Source organism: Diorhabda sublineata, chromosome X (genome assembly GCF_026230105.1).
Source record: "Diorhabda sublineata isolate icDioSubl1.1 chromosome X, icDioSubl1.1, whole genome shotgun sequence".
NCBI lineage: Eukaryota > Metazoa > Arthropoda > Insecta > Coleoptera > Chrysomelidae > Diorhabda > Diorhabda sublineata.
This window is the reverse complement of record NC_079485.1, coordinates 32,044,531-32,069,078: the sequence shown is the minus strand read 5'-3', so window position 1 is coordinate 32,069,078 and position 24,548 is coordinate 32,044,531. Positions and strand designations below refer to the sequence as shown.

Genomic DNA, 24,548 nt, shown 5'->3' with positions numbered 1-24,548 from the left:
GAATTCTAATTTTTCCTTCTAATTAAATTATTAAAAATGAACCTTAACATGAAAAGTTGATGGAAATTCAGGAGGAAATTGTACATTATTAGTTTTTGATACAAATATTTTTGCATACGTTTAGTCGTGAAAAAAATTGAGAAAAATATTTTTCACGTAGATAACTAATGAAAGTATGCGAAATGAGGTTTCTAAATAAAGGATTCATACGATTCGTTTTCCAATAAAATTATTGTTTCAATTAAAAACAGGGCATTGAGAGGAGGATCAAATATTGTTTTAATTGAAAAAAAAAGAACGAAAATACTGAGCATTCAACTGAAATACTTTCGATAATACAAAAAATCATGAGTGGTATTTTCAATACTGCCATGAAAATTAACTTTGAATTCGAGGTTTCAAATTTGTCATTTACATTTGGGGCAAAGACAAAATTTCAAAATTGATCAAAATACCTCCTGAATTGAAAGATTTTCTCAAGTTTAAAAAGTGACAGTGCGAGAATTATGAACTAACTAAAAAGTTTTAAACAAGAAGCTTTATATAGCAATTCATGAAATAAAGAATAAAGACAGTTAATTTATATTGACGAAATACGATGGTCCTCCAATATCTTCTGTTAAGAAGCCATCTATACTAAAAGAAAAATTTCCATATACCTAACCTCATAAATAATTCACCTAACCTCATAAATAATTGTACTTTTCTGTATCCAAATATCACAGATTTGAGAGGGGCTTTATTTGACCACAAACCATTAAAATTAACGTATTTGTATATTAAAAAAAGACTTAAAAACTCCTTTTTTGTTTCACCTTACTAGAATTAAGTTGGAAGCTCTGTTCAAATGCACAGTTTCATAGTTAAAATTCGAAACCACCCACTAGCTACACTCCACGCCACACCACGCCACTTGTCTAATATGTTTTTCCTTTTTTTATTTAATTCAATTCTCTGCGTACACACTCAGCTCACCACACTCCACTCCACGCCACGCCACACCATGTTTTTCACGATTTTCATAGATTTTATGAACACAAAATCTACTTTCTCTCCCACACTCGCAGCAGCACATTCTTCCAATACCTCTTAGTCATTGAACGAGTTACTAGTGTCCTCCATAACGTACTAAAAGCTACTGATTTTTTTTTGTTCAAAATTATGAAATAAAATGGGCGTGTCGTCGCGTGGCGTGTTACATATGTGTTCGCAACAATGTACCACGTGAACCGACGTCACACGGCCTGGGGTGGCGTGGAGTAGCGTGTTGCTAGTGGGTTTCGATTATATTCTTCGTTTTCGATGTACGTCGATCCTAATACCTTAGCTTGCTCTCTTGGAAGATGCAGAAATTATATGTTCAGGGATTTCATAGGCTTCTTACAAAATCTGCAGCTGTCGGTGTTTTTTCTTGCATTCTCACGAGGTGTCAAGAAGAATCCTTAAGACCAAATATAGATTTCTATCAAGTACTCGGCTAAAGTCTTGTATTTTTCCTAATTTTGCTTCAAGAGAAAAGTTTATCTCGCATTGTTTAATTCCTGGTATATTTCTGTGGACTGATATCCAGATTTTTCAGTATCTTCAATGATTAATTTTCACATGATTATCCACAGATTCATAAAATGATGGGAAATCCTCGAAGTCATCATTGAATAAACAATAATTAGCAATTTGGAACTGAGATATAAACATTAATATTATTCACAATCGATAAACTACATTATTTTGTCGTCTGTGGGTGGAAGTAGGAAAAGATCACTCAATAATATAAACTATTTTGTATTTAGGTCACTGTTTAGGTATTATTCTTTCTCGCAAATTACCACTTTGGCGCCAACACAATTTTAAGATGGAATCTTTCATATTTGAATAACAAAAAAATCATCAACTCCATCACATTTAAATCAGTTTCTAAGTACAAAATTACTTTTTTTAAAACCATTTATTTATTAATAAGTAAAGTAGAGAACAAAATTAGTTCCATAAATCCTTTCTGAAGTTATTAATTCATCTGATTCATATATTATTCAGTTTATTCTATTTTTGAATCTACTAGAATAACAACAACTAATTACGCTCCTTTTTTGTCATTCCGCTACAAGTTTTCGAACAAACTGTTACTGCAATTCGCATAAAGCGTTAAGATAAATTACAGAAATTAATTTCAGTCTAGTTAAAGATTAATAAATTTCATAGGTTGTATTACAAAAATACTCGGAAATAACGAAAAATACGAGGTCTGGCTATTAAATAACGAGACTGCGCGCCTAGAGGGCGCCTTAGACGGGGTAAAAAACGAGTAGTGTGTTGGGTATCTAGATAGCTATCAGATTTTCTAACATCAGTTTTCACGACAATCCCCAAGAAAGTAAATACCTGAAAATGCCATGAATATCGGACTTTATCACTAATGAGTCACACGCTCAAACCAATTATAAACAATAGAATTTATCGAAAACTGGAAGAGTGACACTCAGTTTGGTTTTAGGATTGGACTTGGTACTCGGGATGCCCTTTTCAGTTTTAACATGTTAATTCAACGCTACCTTTATGTTAACAGAAAAGTTCATACGATCTTTATTGATTACGAGAAGGCTTTTGATAGAGTCTGTCATGAAGAATTTATACAGACACTGAAAGAAAAACTAAATACATGCACTTCTCGGAAACGAAACATCACAATGCACAGTTACAAATTGGAAATAACCACATTAAAAAAGTACAGAAATACAAATATCTAGAGACTTGTTTTAATTCGAGAAATTACAGCACTGAAGAGATGAAAAGAATTGAAATTGCTCGCAGTGATAAAATGTTACATATACTCGAGATCCTTCTGTAAGGAATGGAGGCAGCTACTTTAAACAAAGCAATCATGAAAAAACTGGTCTTTGAAATGTGGATATTGAGAAAAATCTGTGTATCTGTGTTTGGAATGACTCTGGGGGTACATAGGAGTTAAATACATGATTAGCATCCTTTGATTTACTTCAAAGATTGTTTTTTTTTATATTTATTATGTATGACATTTTGTTGGAACGTGAATCTACGATAAATGACCAATAAATACAGTTAAAGAATTTTTATAGCGGCAATTACTCTTATATGTGTTGACACAAGCAATTACAAGCTTAAACCCGTTTCAGTTGGATCGTGATCTATACATCAACATGAAATTTTGTTACAAATTTGAAAAATCTTGTTAAAAACACTCACTAAGTGTTAAAATTTATTTATGATTAGTATGAACCAGTTAAAAGTGAAAATGAATCATGAAGAACGATAAAACATTTTTAAATGTGATGAATAAGTGCCAGAGAGATTCTTGACAAATAAACAAAATGAAAATCATTTTCCAGTTTTCTTGGAATTGAAAAATTGTCTTCCTGAAGATCCGAACTTCATTATTAAACATTTATTCAAAAAACTTTCTTCAAAAACGTTTTCAAATCGTTTGTCTTGAAGATGAATTTAGAGGTTTCAATAAAAAACCAGTGATTAACTAACTAACTAACAACCTAGAGGTTCATGAGATTCACACATTAAGACACAAATCACCTCTGATTTGCTAGTTTTTGCTATCTAATCTCATCAGATTTAGCATCATGTGACGTACGAAAATAAAAATGTACTGACAGGAAACGCATAGACCTAACCATTGATTAAACTGCGAGAGCATATGAAAGCTATTCTGAAAATGGATCCAATCATGGAATAAGTAAATTACTTTGTAAAGTCAGTACTTTGCAGAAATTCTTACTTTGTTTTTGAAATAATAATTTACTGTATTTTCATACCGTACCTTGTATACCTCTACACCATAGATTTCTATTAACTTCCACCACATGCTAGTAGGTTTGGGACTTTTTGCTTTATTGTCTCATCACCAAAGTTCTCTATTTAGGACTGTAGTCCTTATAAATAAAGAATGGGATACTATTACTTTTCATCAAGGTTGCTACAGAAATGAATTCAAGATTTTGAATTGAATAAAGATTGATGGAAACTGTATGTTATGAAAAGTATATGGAGCTCTAGCTCTAGCAATATGGATTTAGTATATATCAACAAAACAGTAGACCTTTAAAGAATTAAAGGTTTCAAAATATGTAAGATATGTTCTTTCATTTGTTTTTTTTCCGATCATATGGGGATTTTTGATATGTATATGTATAATTTCTAACCCGACGAAATATGAAAAAATAAACAAATTTTGCCAACAAAAAAATCATCAATCGATTCAGAAGGAAATTCAACTGACAAGCAGATAGTTAATGAAGACACTTCCTTGAAAAATGACAAAAAGTTTTTTGGGCTCTTTGCAAATTGAGTAAAAATATTTCTCATCTACTGAATTGCTGAGTGTATAAAAAATATTTTCGAATACGAAAAATTGATTTACTGAAATAATTTTTGTAAATAACTTGTTTTTTCGAAAAAAGCTGGTCAATTCGCAAGTAAGTGACCTGAATAAAGAATATCATCATCTATTTATCAGTTTATTTAATTGAATTAGTTGATTACAGTTTTCACTCTATTTTAGAGGTTACTTTCCTCCTAAATGGTTAAGATAATTCATTGGAAAACCAATCTGCAAACCATCCCTATTAAATATAAATGTTCAATAGGGGTCAAAATATAAAGAGAAGTACGTGACACTATATATTTCGTGCTTACTTTCGAAATGACTAAAATGTTGTACTTTCAGTATCACAGAATAAAAAATAAATGTGGTTATATTAGAAAAATAACTATGGCAAATAAATACGTCTCCCGAAAACATATTTTCCTCCTGAAACATTGTTGTATTTGAATAGCACAGCAACTGTTTCGTTCCTTTATATTTTCAGAGAATATCTGATAGAATTCTGTATTATGTATAAATAAGTACACAATACTGTCCGACAATGCCTTCATACAATAGTGACTTTTCAATATTTGTAATTTTTGAAAACTTTCTTAGAGTATGAAGTAATAATACAGAGATGTCTTTTTATCACAACGACCTCGTAATAGTAGAGAAAAATAGCATCTGTGTATATTCAATAAAGCATTGTAGTGGACAAGTGACCTCTGTGACATTTCTATAATCAGATAGAACGAGATGATGGTTTCTGAAAAATCAATAGAGAATTCGTCCGGTCTTAAACGGCTTTTCCTTCAACTGCGAAAGCTAGGAATGGAATTTCAACTGTCTATTCGTTCGCACACTCTAAGATACAACAGAATCATCGGTTTATAAGGATAAATGGAATGTAAATATAGAGTGCTTGCTTCGCAAAGCTTATTGGTAGTGAAATTGTCGAAATACCCACAATTTACATATATTTCCAAGTCAATAATTTCTCACCATTTAAATAGTATAGGCATATGAAAGAAAAGTACCTACTGTTATGAACGCGTCTCCGTCCTAGAGCCGGTTCTGCCTGAATGTTGTGGAATTCTAAAATTCGACGAAGTTTTTGACATAATTTTTAAAAACCGCAAAATTCGTTTGATGTTTGTTTTGTATAAGTTTTTATTATAGCAAGTGATTTATTCACATTGTTTCTTTTGAATAATATCTGGGAACGCCTATTTCTTTATTTGTTCTGTTTCTCTATTTTCTAGTTTTGAGATTCCTTTTGAGACATATATGAGCAGTTATGTTTAGTTTAGTTTATAATAAATAATCGTAGTAAACAGAATGAATTATCAAAGTAATCGAAGAATTTAAATAAACTATAATAAATAATTTAGTTAAGTGATAGTGATAAGTGAATTATATTATAAGTTAGCGTAGTGTAAAGTATCTAAATACATTAATTAAGAAGGACAATGTTTATTATTTCACCGCACGAATAAAAATCGTATAAATAAGGAAGAAAAACATTAAACATTACAGTGTAATACGGGATCCAATAATAACCGGTATAGCATTACCGTCGACGAAGCTTTTATATATGGACGTGGTTTGTTCTGATCGCTGCAGTGATTGTTTCGTTTTGTATTATACCGAGTTTGAATGAACAACTTGTAGCTTGGGAATTTTATTCTCTACTCGACAGAAATATGAAACCGTTTTAATTTTGAAAAAATATCACAAAGTGTATCTTATGCTCGCAGACTGTCAAGTAACTATTGATGAACTGTCGATTGGTAGTGGGTTATCTTGAAGATCTGTTCAGAAAATTTCAATGCAAGATTTGGGAATGGAAAGAGTTTTTTCCTCGGGCTCTGACTCAAAAATGAGATGGAGTTGAAATATGTTAAAAAACAGCTTAAAACTGATATAGAGTTTCTATCGTAAAAGGTCATTACTGGTAATTAGAGCAGTTAATTCAATGAAAGACTCTATCGTCACCAAATCAAGGTCTAGAAGGTCAATCAAACTTTTTATTTAGAAGACCCGATACTGCTTTTTCTACCTTTACGCACAACTTTCTTCTTTTAACAGTTTCTAGCTAAAAAAGGCATGGTTACGCTGCCCGACGTACATTAACCGTGTGATTGGGAACGTAGAACTTGAAAGGACACCTATTCCACAACATTGAAGGGAACAAAAAAAACGAATAACGAAACATCAGCTATTCACACAGATTCGTACAAAAATGGTAGCGTTCGTATAGTATGAGAGCTGCTACTTAAGTTTTCAGATATGGCAACACTCATGTGAATATTTTAAATCTAACATCGCCATCATAAAGATTAACATGGCGAACGTACTCAGAACGTGTTGTCATGCGAGTGCTATTTGAGTTGTTTCTAGATACTTGAAATATTTATCTTGGTCCAAAAATGGAATATTCTATGACTTTTGACGTGGATCAAACCAACAGCAGTGCTTCGACTTTTGGTGTTTCGCTAGTTTTCCGACTTCAATCTTGGTCGTATTTCGATACAGGATGAATTTAGTGAAGGTCTTCCAAAATCGGCTACCAGAAAACTGATATTCCAAGAACGTCATGTGACATACCGTGAGATTGAAGCATATTTGGGCATAAGTTCCACTCGCAAACATTCAATATGGTATGAAAATTTGGCTGTGAAAAGGATTTGTACGCGTTGGATACCGCATAATTTGACAATCGCTCAAAAAAAAACTGAAAAATTGCAATAAGACGCATCTAAAAAATCGTTACAGACGACAAATTATTAATCTATGCATACGAACTCAAAACTAAACAACAATCGACTGTATGGGTCTTTCAAGATGAGCCAAATATAACAAAAGTTTTTCGCGCACGAAACACCTCCAAGCAAATGTTCACTTTGTTTTTTGTTTTTTTTTTTTCGAATAACTGGATATGTCTCCACCGTTCCATTAGAGCAATGTAGAACAGTTAATTTTGAATGATACACCAGCTTTTGTTTGCCAGAAGAATCAGAGAAACCAATCCATCAAGACAATGCGAGTTCTCACGCATCAGTTCAAACAAAAACGTTTTTGAACAGTCAAAACATCGAATCGATGGGTACAGTCCTTGTTTGGCACCCAATGATTTCTTCTTATTTCCGCAGATCAAAAATAAATTACGATGTGAACGTTTTTTTGAAATTGGAGAAACGACACTTAGAGCTTAGCGCCATCTATTGTCATAACGTTATAAATAGTGTTTTGTTTTAATAGATTCGCAAGTTACATTTTATGATAATAACAATATCTACGCCTCTGTCCTGGAAACAAGATATAAATTTTTATTACGATTCGATGAAAAATTTACTTTTTGTTATGTGACATTGAATAAAAAAGTTTACGTGACTGATTAAAATCGTAAATTGGTCGTTCAAAGCAATGTTTTGAGTTAAACTGAATGTATTTCAAATGAAAAATCATCTCTGAACCATAGTATTATTTTATTTCATAAAAAAATAATCATTATATGCAGAGGTTCTGAAATATCTGAATATTATTCGTTGTCAGTAGCAGATGGAGCAGTTTCATATTTTCTGCACGTAAAGTTTCCCTTTTAATTTTCATCCTTGAAAACACTCCATGGAATAAATTGGAGATTGTAAATTTCGCCCATTTGAATTTGTAACTGACATTATAAGAATTCATTCCTATTTTCAATTATCTTGGGTTCTTATTTTCCAAATAGGTTAACAATTTATCGTCAATCGTTCATATTTTGCGATAAAGTTGTTTTTTTTCTCATTTAAATTGTTAGTACAACAAAGAACACCTGTTCATTCCGTAGAGATTTTTTAATATAACATATTATATATATATATATATATATATATATATATATATATATATATATATATATATATATATATATATAATCTATAATCTTCTAGGTAGATGATGATTTCGCATCAACCATGCTGGTTATTAGCGAAATTGCACACATAGGTTTATTACTTCAACATAGTAAATATTCGTGCGTAATTTTAGTGTGACTTAGTTTCAGTCGAATTACTATTACTTCTTTTGAGCGATTACTGCAAATTCGCCGCCACTGTTCAACACTTTACCACTGAGATTTCCTCTGAAGATTAATTTTCATTTTGATATATGCTTCCCGGTCACTATATTCAGCACTATTCACTATATACGAGGATATATTGAAAAATTCTTAGCCTACTATAGACCAAACAAAATTTCAATGTCAAAATATTTTATTACTCAACATATTCTCCTCTTAATTGGATACATTTATTACAGCGAACCTGCAACGTCTCTAGACCTTTCAAAATGTTTCTTCTTGCTCTGCAAACCAGACCTCCACAGCTTTTATTACGTCCTCGTTACCGAAGAAAAATTACGACCTTTTAAACTTTTTTTCAGTTGAGGAAAGAGATGATTGTCGCACGGAGCCAAATCTGGTGAATAAGGAGGTTGTTCTAGTAATTCAAACCCATGGTAACATGAGTTTTGTGTGCAGGGGCGTTGTCCTGCAAAAACGAAACACCTTTGGATAGCTTTCTACCCTTATCCAAAAAATCAATCATGATTACTTCATGGCAATTCTAAAAAACTGAAGCAAGAACTTTTCCAGCAGATTTTTGGACACGAAACTTCTCAGGTCTTGGAGAACCAGAGTGTCGCCATTCCATCGATTGTTGCATTGTTTCTGGATCGTAGAAATGTACCCGAGTCTCATCGATAGTAACAATTCGGTTTAAGAAGTCTACATCGTTTTCAAATCGAGCACAGATCGAACGCGATACTTCTACCCTTGCACGCTTTTGGTCAAACTTTACACTTACACTTTTAATAAGTTATTGTTTGTTGCTATGGTAACTCAATATTTTGCTTATGCATGGAACTGGTCTAGGCTAATTAGATATCAATACATCCTCGTATGTACATCACTGCAAACAGTGCCGTCTTCTACGTATTTGTCAGCATCTTAATTTTCTTGTATTCTTTGATGAGAGGGCACCCACAAAAATCTGACATCTAACAACCTCATTTTGTATTAGATGTACTGTTTCTTGATTTTTACTTCAAGAGGATTGTTGGTATAGGAGGTAAAATGCATTTAAGGAGTCTGTTATAATTACAGTTTTTTGTAGGTTCGATGATAGAATTTTGACGAAAGCTTGTAAAATGGCATATATACAGAGATTATGTGAGGTCATTTATATTTCAAGGGAGGTTTATGAGAAGTAATGGCAGCAACCCCAACGCAATTTTGGATGCATCAGTGTTTATTTTATGGAAGTTAGAATACATAGAGAGTTTCGAATGAAAGTTCTGAAGCTGGCGTTCTTGACTTGTTAAAGATACTCAAACTTGTGTCAATGCTCAGAGATTTAATCCGCCATGCAGAGGGTATATAAAAATATTTAATCATAGAGTGGGAAGAAACTGCATATCTAGTTGAATAGTCGACTCTTTCCCTGAAATAGAATGTGCTTTGATATCTGTTTGCTATTGTAATTTGGATGTTCATGGTTACTCATTACAGTATTTGACATGACAATGTTAGATATTATCTTCTTTTACCTAGTGACGACTCTCCTAGTTCTACTTGTAAACTTTCAATGGGAGATGAGCGGTAAACTTCAGTAATTATGTGTAACGCTTGATTGGCTATGGTATCTAAACCCATAATCGATCCTAGAACTTGTGACATGTGTGACTGTAGATTGAAAATACTTCTATTGTATATCAATTTAGGTCGCCTTTGTTGTCCTGAATATTCTAACTGATGTAATATCCCCATTTTGTTTCTAAATTCCCGTGAATTCAATGATATGCCTAACCAAAATGTATCATATATAATTCAAAGCTTGATGTGTCGAGTTTTAGGGAAAATACTCACCTCAAGGTTATTCAATGATTCCAGTATTAACACTAAGATGTTGAAGTTAATGAGGTGCACTTAATTTTATCTTTGCCATCGTTAACCCCAACTTCCGTTTCCGTATACTTCAAGGTATATTTAATTATACAATATATTAATGTTGGAGAACTCACAATTAATTATAACCTACTAACGTAATTAATGAATTTGAGACAAAAAATATAGTTAAAAAAAACAAAGAGCACGCTTATAAAGTACATCAAAATAAATTAGTTAAAATTAATTAGCTCAAAATAATAATGAATTGGAAAAAAAGCATCGGGCGTTCGATGTACGAGAAATACGGAAAAACAACATTTTTCATTCATTATTTATTTATGCTTATTTAAGAAAAAATATTTTTAGTTCGATTGATTATCAAAAATAAAATTTTTCTTCAACTTCTAATCATTAGTATTGTTAATCTCCAACAGAGGGTGCACGGATGTGTGTTGTGTTGTCGAACAGCATCTCTATCTTGAGCTAGTCTAAATAACTGTCCTTCTTTTGAACCAAGAGGCTTGTTTCCTTCCAATTCCTCTACAACCTTCAACTTTACCCATCATAATCAACCGGCTACCACGCATTATGTGTCCCAAATAAGCTATTTTCCTGCATTCCCAACAACTCACGAGCCGCATTTGCTCTGTTAAGGCCTGCATCGTTTGTTTGTCGAACAACATGATAAAATTAAAGATGTTAAATAATACTGATGCTGGTAGCATAATAAATCTCCAACAGAGGACAGACAGTTGACAGCTAACAGTAAAATTTGCAATGATAATTTTAAAAAAAATCGCCAAAAACAAAGCGTGAACGGGATTTGAACCCTCGACATGCGAATCCGGAGGTTGAGGCCTTAGCCAGCTCGACGAAAACAATTAAAGAGGTGGGATACACTAACAGTAAAAGCCAGTGAAGCTAATATAATCGTATTAAAAAAGGAAAATTGGTACCACTGCACTCTGTTTCGTAAACATTCGTAGTAACAATATTTTGAAATTCTTAGATAAAGATAAATACGATATCAAGTAGATGACATCTGATGTTACAGTTAGTGAAAAAGCAGTTTCGTGAAACTGGACATGTAAAAAATATTGAAAAACCAGGTAAAAATGTTCAATTAACTGATGAAAAAAAGTTAGATGTACTTCTAGAAATTGAGGAAAATCCGCATAAAAAACTTGACAATGATGTAAGTAAATTATCTATTTTGAGAGTTTTGCTCCCTTAAAAATTTCAGTTGGTTCTGGACTTAAATGAAGATGATCAAGAATTCTGTGAATTGATGATGGACAGAATAAAAGCAGATTTACAGTTTATAAACAAAATAGTTTTTCCTGATGAAGTGACGTTTCATTTAAACGAAATGGTTAACAAACAGAACTGTAGATAATGGAGTAGAGAAAATCCTTATTGGATGTTTAGGACTCACACTCAATATCCTTAAAAAGGGAACGTTTGGCCTGATATTATTAACAATGAAATTTTTGAGGGCACAGTTAATGATGAGGTTTATCTAGAATTTTTTTAACTTCTTAGTGCCTACATTTCAAAGACTTTTTCCTGATGTTAATCATACAACTGGGATAGATCCAATATATGGATTGGAAGACGTGGAACGATCGAATGGACGCCTAGATCCCCCGATTTGACTCCTGTCGATTACTTCTTATGGGGTTATTTAAAATCTGAAGTTATATTGTAATAGACCATAGACAATATTGCTGATTTAAAACTTGGGATAACTGAAGAAATTAACGAAATAATCCCTGAGGTCATACAAAATGTTGTAGGACAGTTCCAAAATCGGCTCGGTTATGGTCAAGAAGTGAATGGTGGTTATTTTGAACATTTAATTTAATTGTAAAATATATTTTTTCAGTTATGATTGAATCAAATTTGAAAGACTATATTGCCAAACAGAAGACTGAAATCCCTCTCCAACAAGGTGCGACACGACCCCTTTTCTTATTTGAAATTTTTAAATTGGTATTTTGATACTGTCAATTGTCAATTTAAGAATAAAAATCAGGTTATTTTACACAGCACATAATAATTTAATTTATTCCATACATATTTTATATGTTCACCATAAACTTCTTCAGCTTTGTCATCAGCAACATCTTTAAATCAATTATACTTAGAGTAATTGTGCCAAAGTTTACGACAAAAATTCCCAGTTAAATTTAAATAATGTGTAGATTTTCAATAATTTTTTATTTGATTTTTCTACTTTTCAATTTGATTGACAATAAATAAAAGCGAGCTTGTTTAAACTATAATTCATAAACTATGAATGTATTGTAAAATCAATGTGGATATGCAGGATTTTATTTGAACCTTCATATTATTGGACTATTTATTATGTACCTAGATGGTTTTACAACCTGCCAACAATTCACAGCAACGACACAAAGTAAGCACAGGCCGTTTTCGCGCCTGGTTTTCATGTGGGTAAACAGCGCCTCGTATTTATGATTTGTTTTTCAAGTAAATCTCTTTTCTGTGTCGCAAGCTAAAACACCTGAAGCGAAAATTCGACTACTTGTCACATTCTATACTTTATTGCTGGCATGCTAAACTTAGAATGTCAATTTAGGCCAGAATTGGGATGTGGAATAAATATTATTTTCATACTATTATTTCGATACATTTTTATTAAATCTCTAAATGAAACACAAAATGAGTAATATGTCTATCGTAAAAAAACGAGCCCCTGGTCGTAGTAGTAGGTATTGCATTTGTTCATAATTAATTAGTAGAAATGTAATTATGATGATATTATACCAGAAAGCAGAAACTAATACATTCGTAATTATCGAATGAAACCATAATGATTATTGTCCGAGTTCAATAGCAATTATAATTGTTGTTTTGCAGTTTAAATTACAACTATTTAAGCTTATATAGATTAAATAAACTACCAAATTATTTTTCAGGGGATTCGCTCATTACAATGAGTTTTAAAGTTTCAACTAAACTAACTAATAATATAAATCATTCAATAAAAAACGAATTTTTCATTATTTCATTTTTTTTCAATTTGATACAGTCATACAAACCAAAGTAGAATTCTGTATTGTTGCTCTAAATTATCATACACCTGTATCTAACTTTTGTTAAATAGTACAAGTAAAATAAAATTAAACCCAAAATTCGATTGGGCGCTTCTGATTTTCTACAAAAAAAGGTCTGTCATTGCTTTCAAATGAACTAACTTTTAAAAAACGCGATCATGATCACTAACTTCGTTCTCGGTTGTTTATTAATTCAGTATTCACAGACTTCTTGATAGTTTCTCTTTCACACAATTGTGGGTCTCATTTTGTACTCTAGATGTTTTGTTCGAGCACTTTTTTTCCGAATTCTTCGTAGTTTTCGAGTTATTCCCATTTCAAAATATTTTCGATCGTTCAAACCTATTTTACGGTGAAAATTTTGAGGTTAGAAACAAATGTTTGAAGAGCAATCTGTAGAAAATTTTTTGCTCCAGCACTTTTTTCGAACTCCTCGCAGTTTTCGAGTTATACGCGATTCAAAATATTTTTGAGTGTATAAACCCATTTAAAGGTGAAAGTATTGAGGTTAGGAACAAATACTTACAATACTTGTAGAGAATTTTGTACTTCAGATTTTGTGATTGGGCAGTTTTTTTCGAATTCCTCATAGTTTTCGAGTTATTCGCGTCAATTTTTTTTGTTTGCAAAGTCCCAAAATTTCGATAACCCGTGCCCGTAATTTTATTAAGAGTTGCTTAACTAATTCAGTATCTCAAAACCTCCCAGAATCTAGAAAATCAAAAACTGCCCAATTCAATTTGAAGTTTTAGCTCACAATCGCCTAATTTGCCAGTACTAAAACTACTTCCAAGTGAAAATGAGACAATTGGAATGATTCGAGTTGGCAGTAGGATAAGGAATCAACAAGATGTATTCATATTATGTCACGGATTGTAAAAGTATTTTCCATAATAGAAGGGAAACACAGAAAATTATACATGTAATATGTATACCCCATGCAAACCTGCACCCATGCAAATATTGATTATCTAGGGATTCGGATGTCGAAAAGAAACAACTACACACAACACTATACTCCACTTCATAAATAATGTTTTACTAAATTTTTTTCTTTACTTTACTTCGTTGTTTATGGAAATTGAATCCATAATATTGTGCCACAATTTTGATTTCAGTATTTAAACACCTCAAATCCTTTTTGTAATCGAAACACTCGCTCAATATTTATTTTTTATTATTAATATTGAAAAAGCTTTTCTTCATACCTCGGTTGGAAGTATGCACAGTTTGTACCTAATTTGAGACAAAAGTTTGACAGATTGGTGCACATTCACCCTTTATAACAGTATGTACAAAAAAAGCTTCCATTACATTGTTAATAAATTTTGTTTACACTGATTATTGATCATACTAAAATACTAAAATACAGTTTCACGTGTCTATAATTAAATATTTTAAAAAAAACTGTCAAAACTTCAAAAGTGACCCTCGTATCGTACTGTGAAAACTGTAGGCTGTTACAGTTAATTCAAAAACACCCGGGTCGCTATTAAATTTTGAAAAATTATCTTCTCATAAGCAGCAATGTAGCAAGAGCAGCATTGTTTTTTATCCACTCGAGATCATTTAGTAAAATACTTCGACGGGCGTTAATAATGAAGCAGACTAATAATTTTCATATCAAATGCACATTTGAGTTGTATGTATTTACTTATTACCTTATATTTTAGTTCGAATATAAGATTAATCCTAGAAAGTAATAAGTGTTTTGATAATGGAAAAAGGAAATGATTCAATTATACTGACGTGTTAAAAGGAAGGAATGAGTATATGTTATTTAAAATTATTTCTCAAATACTAGATATTGGTCTAATCAAAGTGTGTAAAGAAAAACAGTTATTGCTCTATATATTTCTGAGGAAAAATTTATAGAATCTAAAATGTAATCCAGCTTTTCCTGATAATCAAAATGCTAGCAATTTATACAGCAGAATATGGTTTGAACAGGATGGCGCACCGCCACCTTCGGCTATTGTTGACTGTGCATCAGTTTCAAGACATATAATTTCCTGAACCGATTAATCGGAAGGAAGAGAACATTCGAAAGGCTTGCTAGAATTGCCGATTTTGCATCCTCTAGATTTTATGACGTTATTTAGAATAACTTCACTGACAATATCCGCGGAATAAAAGCCTTGATCATGGAGGAAACGCTTAAAGTATTCTTTTATTCGGCAACAATTATTTTATTATAATAAATCACCATAAACAATATTATTGCTGAATAAATTCGAATTTAAATGAATGAAGGAAATTGTCTAACGTCATCAATCATAATTTTTATTATTTACGTTTGTAAATGTTCTTGATTTTAGGTCTCTTATTTTTGATGAAGACTTAAAGAAAAGTCGAAACGTCAATTTTATCTACCTTTCAAAAATTATTAAGAAAATTAATATTGAAACAGAAAAGAGACCTAAAACCAAGAACATTTAGAAACATAAACATATCAAAAGGACTAGGGAGTAAGAAATTAAAGAAATTGCTATCATTTAATATTGTAGTTGAAGGGCTCAACTTTTTTCAAATTCCTCATAAATTCGCTGCATACCGTGCTCTAACGGACTTTATTCTCCTTTCTATCTGCAAATGTTAACCCAGAAATACTCAAATCCGCAAATCATTTCAGAGGACGCTTTTCCCGTCAATTTGATGTGTTGTAGCCGCTGGATTTATTATTTCACAAAAACAAAGTTTCAATAAAAAATGTCACATGCTTATATTGTCAGGAAATTCCACAAAATTTGAATTTGAAACAAACACTTTGGTACAGACGATCGGTTGTTCCATTGTGAACTAATGAACAGATCATTACTTTATATTTTTATCTTTGGATCAATCATCCGAAGAACGACTCTTGAATAATTCTTACAAGATAAAGATTCAAAGTAATGAAAGCAGAAAAATTTCAGGTTGTTTCGCCTATATATTGGTTAAGGAGCTATGTTGAACTTTCCAGATTATTCTAGCTTCATAAATACTAATTCTATCATCAAATCGTTTTTAAATGAAGCAATAGTTTAACTAGGACGTAAAAGCCGTGAGTCTACCTCTTTAGCATTTTGATCTATTGATCAATTGTGCCTGCTAGTCAGGTAGCAACGACTTTTCAGAGTTGACCACCTTTTTGAGGATATAACTCTAAGAGCTCGAGTTTCCATTTTAGATGGACATTGACCAGCTAGGATACCAGTCATTCTCCTCAGCTAATTCTTGCTTATCAGACCATCGCTACACTAACACTCACAATTACACTGAGTGACGCGCGTTTCGATATCCAAGTTATCGTCTTGTTAATTTCCGGGCACTCCAGTGTGACATAGCCTCCACATTGTTGTTTGCTCCAAGTGACTTCAAATATTTAGTACGTTTCCATACTACCTTCCACTCAATTTCATCAAAGGCAAGTGGTTTAATTGCTGCTCTGCTATCTGATAAATATCTTTGCATTACGGTAACCACGTTGTGCGCAACGTAAAGATGGCGTATATTTCCGCCTAGTAAAGAGAAGGTTTTGAGCTCATTAGGCAAGTGATTTTGGTTCCTGGGTTTCCAGCTCCATGTTCCTCCGACCATTCTGGAGCAGCTGTATGAAGCAATTCGCGCCTTGAAGTTTGAAGGTGTTCTTAAATATCTCACTCCTTTTATTCTGAGTGTTTTTAGAATGCACTCATTCCTCCTAGTAAATGGAACTGGGATGGTCCTTTAGGGATTTATATTAATACTTCCATCGATACACCATCACTAAGCGATTGTTTAGGCAGATTGCAATTGATCCTATACGATATCATGATGTTTATCCTGCATTATTATAGCCAGGTCATCGGCGTATCTGTAGACTGTATATCTCTAACTCTATAATAACCATAGTAGTGGCGATAGACAGCCGCCTTTCGGGCACTTGTCTTCCGGTTATGTAGTTATTGCTTTATACTCTGGAATCATATTGCGACAGCTCTGGATTTAATAGAAAATGGAAACTTCTCCGTGAGAGATAGATACGCTTGTTTTTTTTAATAAATTATTTTCAACTTTTTTTATTTAAAAGAAATATTGTAATGTGTTTTATAGTCTATCAAAATATTATGACATTGTTGTTGACCATCAATATTAACAACAAGGATTTGTTTGGGCGTCACAAAAATTGAGATAAAGCGGAGAAAAAACCAAAACAAACCCGAATTCCGGCAGTGATATTAATCCATTAATAACACAAAAAGGGATGACTTTATGAGAGACAGCTTCAATAAAACTGAAATGATCTAACAAAATATGATAAAATCACGTCATCCTAAATATGAACCAGTAGGTTACAGGGGAAAGCGAAAATTTCGGTACATTAGAATCTCGATATTAATAAAAATTATTCTATAATTTAAAACAAGCAGATATTATCTAGATGGCGATAGATTATATAAAGATTCTATACCATCGCAGAGATTAGAAGTAGTTGGTCAAATTGATTATATTTCGACTTAAATTTACGAATATTCTTAGTCAGTCTTGAATTTCTGCCCATTTCATTGGATCCAAATTGAAAGAAAAAATATTTGTTTCTATCTAATGATCAACGTTCCGAACACAAAACGGAAGCTTTTAAGATTTTGAGTTTACCCTTCGCTTGCTCTAACCCAAAAACTAACTCAATTTCTGATTGTCATGTCAAGTTTACCCGTTCGACCGACGAACTGAATTTATGTAATGATTAATGACCGGCATCAAATTTCAAATCTAAAAGACTAATCATTTATCCTCTATCAACATATACCGAGTGTTAGTATCTCATTAATCACATTTTGATAAGATTTAATGAAGATTTTAGTGGAAAGCTTCAGAATTCAGCAAATGCTATTATGCCAAATATCTACAGATTTTTAATTAAATTCATTATTACTTTTTGTTACTATGATCATAAGTTTCGTACGTAGAATTCACATAATTCATATTCTTATGTCATTACACAGCTTTTAAAACTACCTATTATAGGCTTTAACGTCGTTTTTGTATTTCTATGAAGTCATCATCACCATCATCAAGGCTTTCAATCCTTTCAATTATGGCAATCGCTTATAGCGTTTTAAAATCCTTTTTTTTTGAGGTGGATTACTCCTCGTTCTCTATTTTTGTTTTCTTTATAGTTTATCGTTTGTTTTGGCTGCTTTTTTTATTATTTTCCATTCCTTTCGGTTCCGGCATTTTACCCTCCAGTGCTCTTATGTCCTCTTCTATTTCGTTTCTCCAAGTCTGTCTCTCCTCCTTGGCCACAATTGGGTTCATTACTTTAATCTTTGCATCATTTCAGTTGGTTTTCTTCTCATTATATGCCCAACCTAGTTGAGTCTTTGTATGCTTTTATGTATCTCACTATATTTCCCTTCTCCAGCTCTTTCTCTATATCTCTATAAGTGTTGTTTTTGGACCTGTTATAGTTCTCATTATCTTTCTCTAGGTTTTTTGAGTTCTTCTTCTTAATAATCATGAACTATTTTATTCGATGAAAATATGTGGGATATTTTTGAGGCTGACTTGATAACATAACGGCCAATCAGTATTTAGAGCTTGAAATTTCCGAAATAACTGAAAGAATTTTGAATGGGCAGGAGAAATCACATAAAAATATGGAAGTTTTAACTACCAAAATGTTAGGGGAGTCAAACCTTTTCGTCCATTGTCACAAGGAACTAATATTTTAAAACTTTTTAAAACTCAAGATGTTGATAGAGGCCGCGTTCCTCCAAGAAATGTATTGGCCGGTGCAACTGGAATTAATTGAACACCGAAAATAGGCCACTAAATCGAAAAACGAACTCCTTCAAACTGACTCGCAGTTTATTTTGTAATTACGTCAGGTAAAAAAGTGCAACTGCAAGAGCGAATACAACCGTAATTGCGACATATTTCTCTGACTTTCTATAGCAGTTGCGTCAAAAAAATATCGCAAAAGGGCGCGGTGAAATCAGTCGAGGTGTGAGTTTAACTTTCCCAGGCTACTTCACACAAAAGTGGCTTCACAGAGATTAAATACCCACCATATGGCCCTGATCAGTCTCCATCGGACTATTTTTTGTCCGCAAAGCTGAAGACCGACTTGAGGGGTGAATTATTAAGCAGCGACGATAAAATTATACAGGGAGGTGTACGAACATTTTGTACGATATTTTTATAGTGGCACAAAAGATTTTGTTAGATATTCTGAACAGTGTGGGAGAATATATTGAAAAATAAACATAGTATTTATGACTTTTCTTTCTATGTTATGGTTAAGAACCACGTTATATTCTAGGAATTTGTCTCTAACGGTTTAGAACAGGAAAATATTCTATTCTATAGATAAAAATAATGAGCAAACCAGTTTACAAGTGAAGATTAGAGATTATCAATATGCCGATGTTATCAGCAACTTCATTGTTGAAATAAATTCTTCTGGCTTATGACTTTTTCACACTGGTAAACAATATAAATGCATGTCCCTGTAATATCAACATCAATTACGACATATTCTCACTTTTATTGGTTATTGATTGCATTGAACGATTGATGATGTTTTTATATCTTGTTCTTACATATAGACGCAATCTGTTACCATTTGAGAGATAATTAAGGCACTCGCACAACCGTTGTTTGATTAATGATTTGCCATTCAGATGAAAAAAATCCTTTCCACTAATGGTTTAAAATCTTTCCGAATCTAAGGAGACCTTGTAGCCTTCTGAAACAATTGATTGATCATTTTGTCTTACATAGCCGTAGAATGATTCTGGAAATTGTATCGAGAAATTTCAGTTTATTACATTCTCATTTTGACTTTCCTTTTCATACTCTGATTCAAATTGAATTTATTATAATTATTTATTCGTAAATAATTAAGTGAAGTGGAGGATCTTAAGAATTAGTAGTCCAGTCACATATCTTTGGAACTGCTTTTGTTGTCAAAATCAAAATAGTAAGACGATCGTAGAAGTTTGGACAAAATGAATTATTTTCAAAAGATTTTCTATTAGAGTTTGCTCTTTTAATTGCTTAACTTGAAAAAGTTTTTATACTGAAGGGCATTTAGGAAGCATCGAATCGAAACTTGACACCAAATTTTTAATATACTTCCACAGACTTTACTCATAAAATATGAAAGGCTGTAAAAAAATTAATATTCGTAGAGAAGAATCACGTTTGAGGTAGTGAAACGATTCATTAGAGGGAATTTAATTATACTCGAATATACCATAAAAACAAACGGAAATACTTTTTCAGGACAACGCTCATAAATTCAACTTTTTCATGACTAATTTGGTCAAGGGAAAATGTTCTTTCTCTGTTCGAAGTTCATTTGAATATTATTCTGATTCAATTGAAACATAATAACAAATATGTACAGGATATTCTACGATGAATAAGAACAAACTTCCAGGGGTCTCAAGAGGTCCTCAAATACCCAAAAGATTAAATGAATATTCCGGTCGAGGCAATTTCAACATGCTTATCTCCCTATAGCTTTTAACGAACCAAACTGTGCTGAAATACTGCTTTTTTAATAGTGCCATATCATCAGTACTACCATATTCTGCGTGAGGTGCCAAGGGTCTCTATTACATTGAGTTATTCGCGGCTGTATCCGCCATTATTTCAACTCATTTCGTCGAGTGATGTTACAAAAATCAAAGCCGTAGTGCCTGCCATAACATACAGTGATTTTTATAATATAAAGAATAAATGGAATACAAGTTTTATCTTTAAATATAATAGTCATGAGACGCGAGAAGGAAAAACCCTTTTTCGTTCAAGTGAAAACCTCTTATTAGAGTGAAGATTATTATTATTATCTTTATTAGAAGCCAATGTGATTATCAGGCTGTGCTAGAATTAAAAATTTTCATTTAAAATCCTCGTTCCATGTTGCTCAATATTATTTAGTTCTTTTTTTTTAATGTTGTTCTTTCTTACATTAAACGCAGATTCACTTAAGTTTAAACGAAACTTTTGTGGGCAAGTTTTAGTTATTATTATATATAATATGAAGTTATATTTCGCTTCATCCAGTCCTAACTCGATAAGTCTAAATAAAATTAACAGCATAAGAATGTCTTATCATTTTCCATCATTAATCAGTAAAGATATCTTCAATTGTATACGGACCGAATTTGGTACGCCTAAGTACCGAAACTGATCAAGAAAACATTCCATTTACAATCATTTTTGTTATGGTTTTCCTGTAAAATTCGCATTTATGAGCTTATGGCTCTATTGAAATAGGGGTGCGAATGTTGAGTCTCCTACAACTTTCGATTGTACTGAAAGTGGATCCCTACTTAGTTGTTCCGTAATCGATTATCTGTTTTTCAATGCATTCCTTGAATTCCATTATAATTTTATTCGAAACAGTAGATTATGTCCAAAAGATTCCAGTTTCAGTTATTCATTCGTTATTTGGAACATAGAATTTTACTGATTCACCGAATCGGTGGAAATATCAATTCAGTTCACTTTCCCAGGCGTATTCTAGAAGTAACTTCGCCCCATTTAAATGATATTGAGTATAATTTGAATATGTCTATTTTTCTTCAAGTAATTTTCAACTGAAATTGAATTTTTTCATATGATCCCGACTGAAATATTCGAGGACTGTTTTGTTTTTCAACCTACAATCCACAGTATGATGGCCAAGAATACAGCATCTGTAGTGATGCTGTATTCGATATATTTCAGCAAGTTGACTAAGCCATCAAGGAAACTCGATGAAATATGAATTATCCGAACGATGTTTGCAACTTGGGAGTTTCTTGACCGTTACAATACTGATGGAGAAAGATTTTTTGAAATCCATTGTGACAGGTGATGAGATATGGATTCTGTATGACACTCCCTGAAACCACAATCACATCAATGGATGCACATAAATTCTCCAACAAGACCCACAAAGTTCTAACGAACCAGCAACAGCTGTGAGATTATAGATGGATTTTATACAGCTTGGAAGAACAATTAATGCAGATTCATACTGTGAAACTTTGCAATACTTACGAGTAATTTTAATGGGACATTTTTCTGAAATAAAGCAGTGGCTTGGAGGAAGGTGTTTCCAAACTGATGTAGAGCAAGAAGAAATCGTCACAATTCACTGTCAATCATTGGCGGCTATATTCTATGAAGAAGGTGTTGCAAAGCTTGTCCACAGATAAGGAAAATGCCTTAATCGTCAAAGTTATTATGGGAAATTATCTGTATTATACGTTACTATTAATAATAAAATCTTTTTTGTATATTCACCCGTTTTTCGTTTATAACCCTTTAGAGGTTGAATAAAAAACAACTCTCGTATAATTGAAGAAACAATTCAATTAATGAAAATTAATAAAACTGATACCGAAAAGGTAAAAATCAAACAGTTTCCCGGAACACTGGAATCTCTAATCAATTCATAATTATCCGAAGCCAATTAGTTGAATTGGAGTTGGATAGTATAAAAATGCATTCCACCATAACTCACAGTATACATGGTCTACGGTCTATTGATTTAGTTAAATTGCTGTACACAACTTGAATGAACTTCAATATCATTTAAAATTTATTATGTCTTAATTGCTATAAATATTTTTTTAAATGTAGAGCAAATGTCAATTTTATGCACGAAGGGGAAAAAATATTCTAAAAAAATACCGGGCAACGTCTTTCATCCGTAATACTGAGTATGCACAGAGATGGCGCAACGAGGAGGTTTTACGCATGTATAGCAGCAACCACTTGTTTTTTTTTTCGCAAGATAAACCAGTGTATGGGAGCGGTAGCATTGGTCCAATCGCCCCTAGTTGCAAAATCAGCAGATCATTCAAGTGTGTTCAGAGGCTCTAGATAAAGATTCGAACTTCTCCCCGTTTATTTGGTTGGGTAATTGACATTTGGTGGCCCTTAATGTATTTATGAATAATGATCGGGCAGCGTCACGATAGTCTATGACTACCTATTTGATGGCGAATTTACATATAACAAAAGTCAAAAATTGTAGATTATATAGTGTTAACGTATCAAAAATTTTCGTATTAAAAATCACTAATCATTAATGTTTTTGCAACGATTGACTTGTTCAGGAAGACATTTAGGTGTTGATTTTTTATCATAATTTCCTATTATGAATCCAAAAGAAATATTTGAAGATTTAGATTGAAAAAAATACTGATAGATTATGTTAAACGCTCATTATATTGCGCAACAACATAATTTTCAGCTTTTCATTCAATAAATAAGGTTTTTTTGTTACAGACGATGAAAATGAAGAATTTAGTTTCCACATAGCTCGCTATAGACCCGAAGAACTCCATAAATTAGCCTCGAAAACGAAATTTACACGAAAAGAGATTCAGTTAATGTATAGAGGGTTTAAACAGGTAACTGTGTATTCCAAATCAAATTTCTTTTAATGCCAGAACATACATGTTCATAAAAATAGTATAGATTTCGGAAAATTCTCTTTTATTAAATATATTTGTCGACCTGAATACACCAACATCCACATTTAATCTGTCGGCTTTTGATAACTAAGTTAATGTCTTTAGAGACCTGCGATGAACTAAAACGTTGTCCAACAAATATGCTAAATTTTCCACGCAAATTCTCCTCTGAAGAATTCCTGTGGGAAAATTTACCTCGGCGGAAAACTACACATTTATTTCATATCTAATAAACTATAAAGTCAACTGTAAAGAATAGGAAAATAGGTACTTTATCCAAACTATTTCTGTATTTATTTCGAAAATTTTGAATGGATCTATTTTTAGACAACCATTATATGATGATTATGAATAAAAAACCAGAACCAAAATCACCAATACCAACTATTTATTAAACAGTTGGGTAGCTCTTTGTAAATGTAAAAGAAAAGCATATTTATTAGTTATACAGTAGAAATTATCAGTCAACCTATGTGTGCCTTTATTTTTAATAAAACAGAATTTGATTAAACATACTATTCGAATAAAAATCGTTTTGTTACTGCTTATTTTCATATCCTTTTGTATATATAATCGGGGTCCTACAGCTTCCTTTGTCGCATCCCGCTATTTGGTACGCTACACGTTTCTAACTATCCAATCCTTTTTTTAGATAGCTCTGTCTTTGATGGTTTGTTCAATCCTTGCTCCATCCTCATCACATGTCTTCACCAGAGCAGTTGCTTAGTCTGTGTTCTCTCTGAAAT

General features: G+C 32.3%; 1 protein-coding gene across 1 annotated transcript in view; it reads left to right on the top strand.

Moving 5' to 3' along the window:
• The window catches only part of LOC130451080 (Kv channel-interacting protein 1-like), a 108,779-nt gene that overhangs the window by 59,587 nt on the left and 24,644 nt on the right, over window positions 1-24,548 (top strand). Inside the window, exon 3 of the mRNA XM_056789877.1 lies at window positions 23,615-23,739. Coding sequence (XP_056645855.1) covers window positions 23,615-23,739 — 125 coding nt within the window. The remainder of the gene's footprint in view (window positions 1-23,614; window positions 23,740-24,548) is intronic.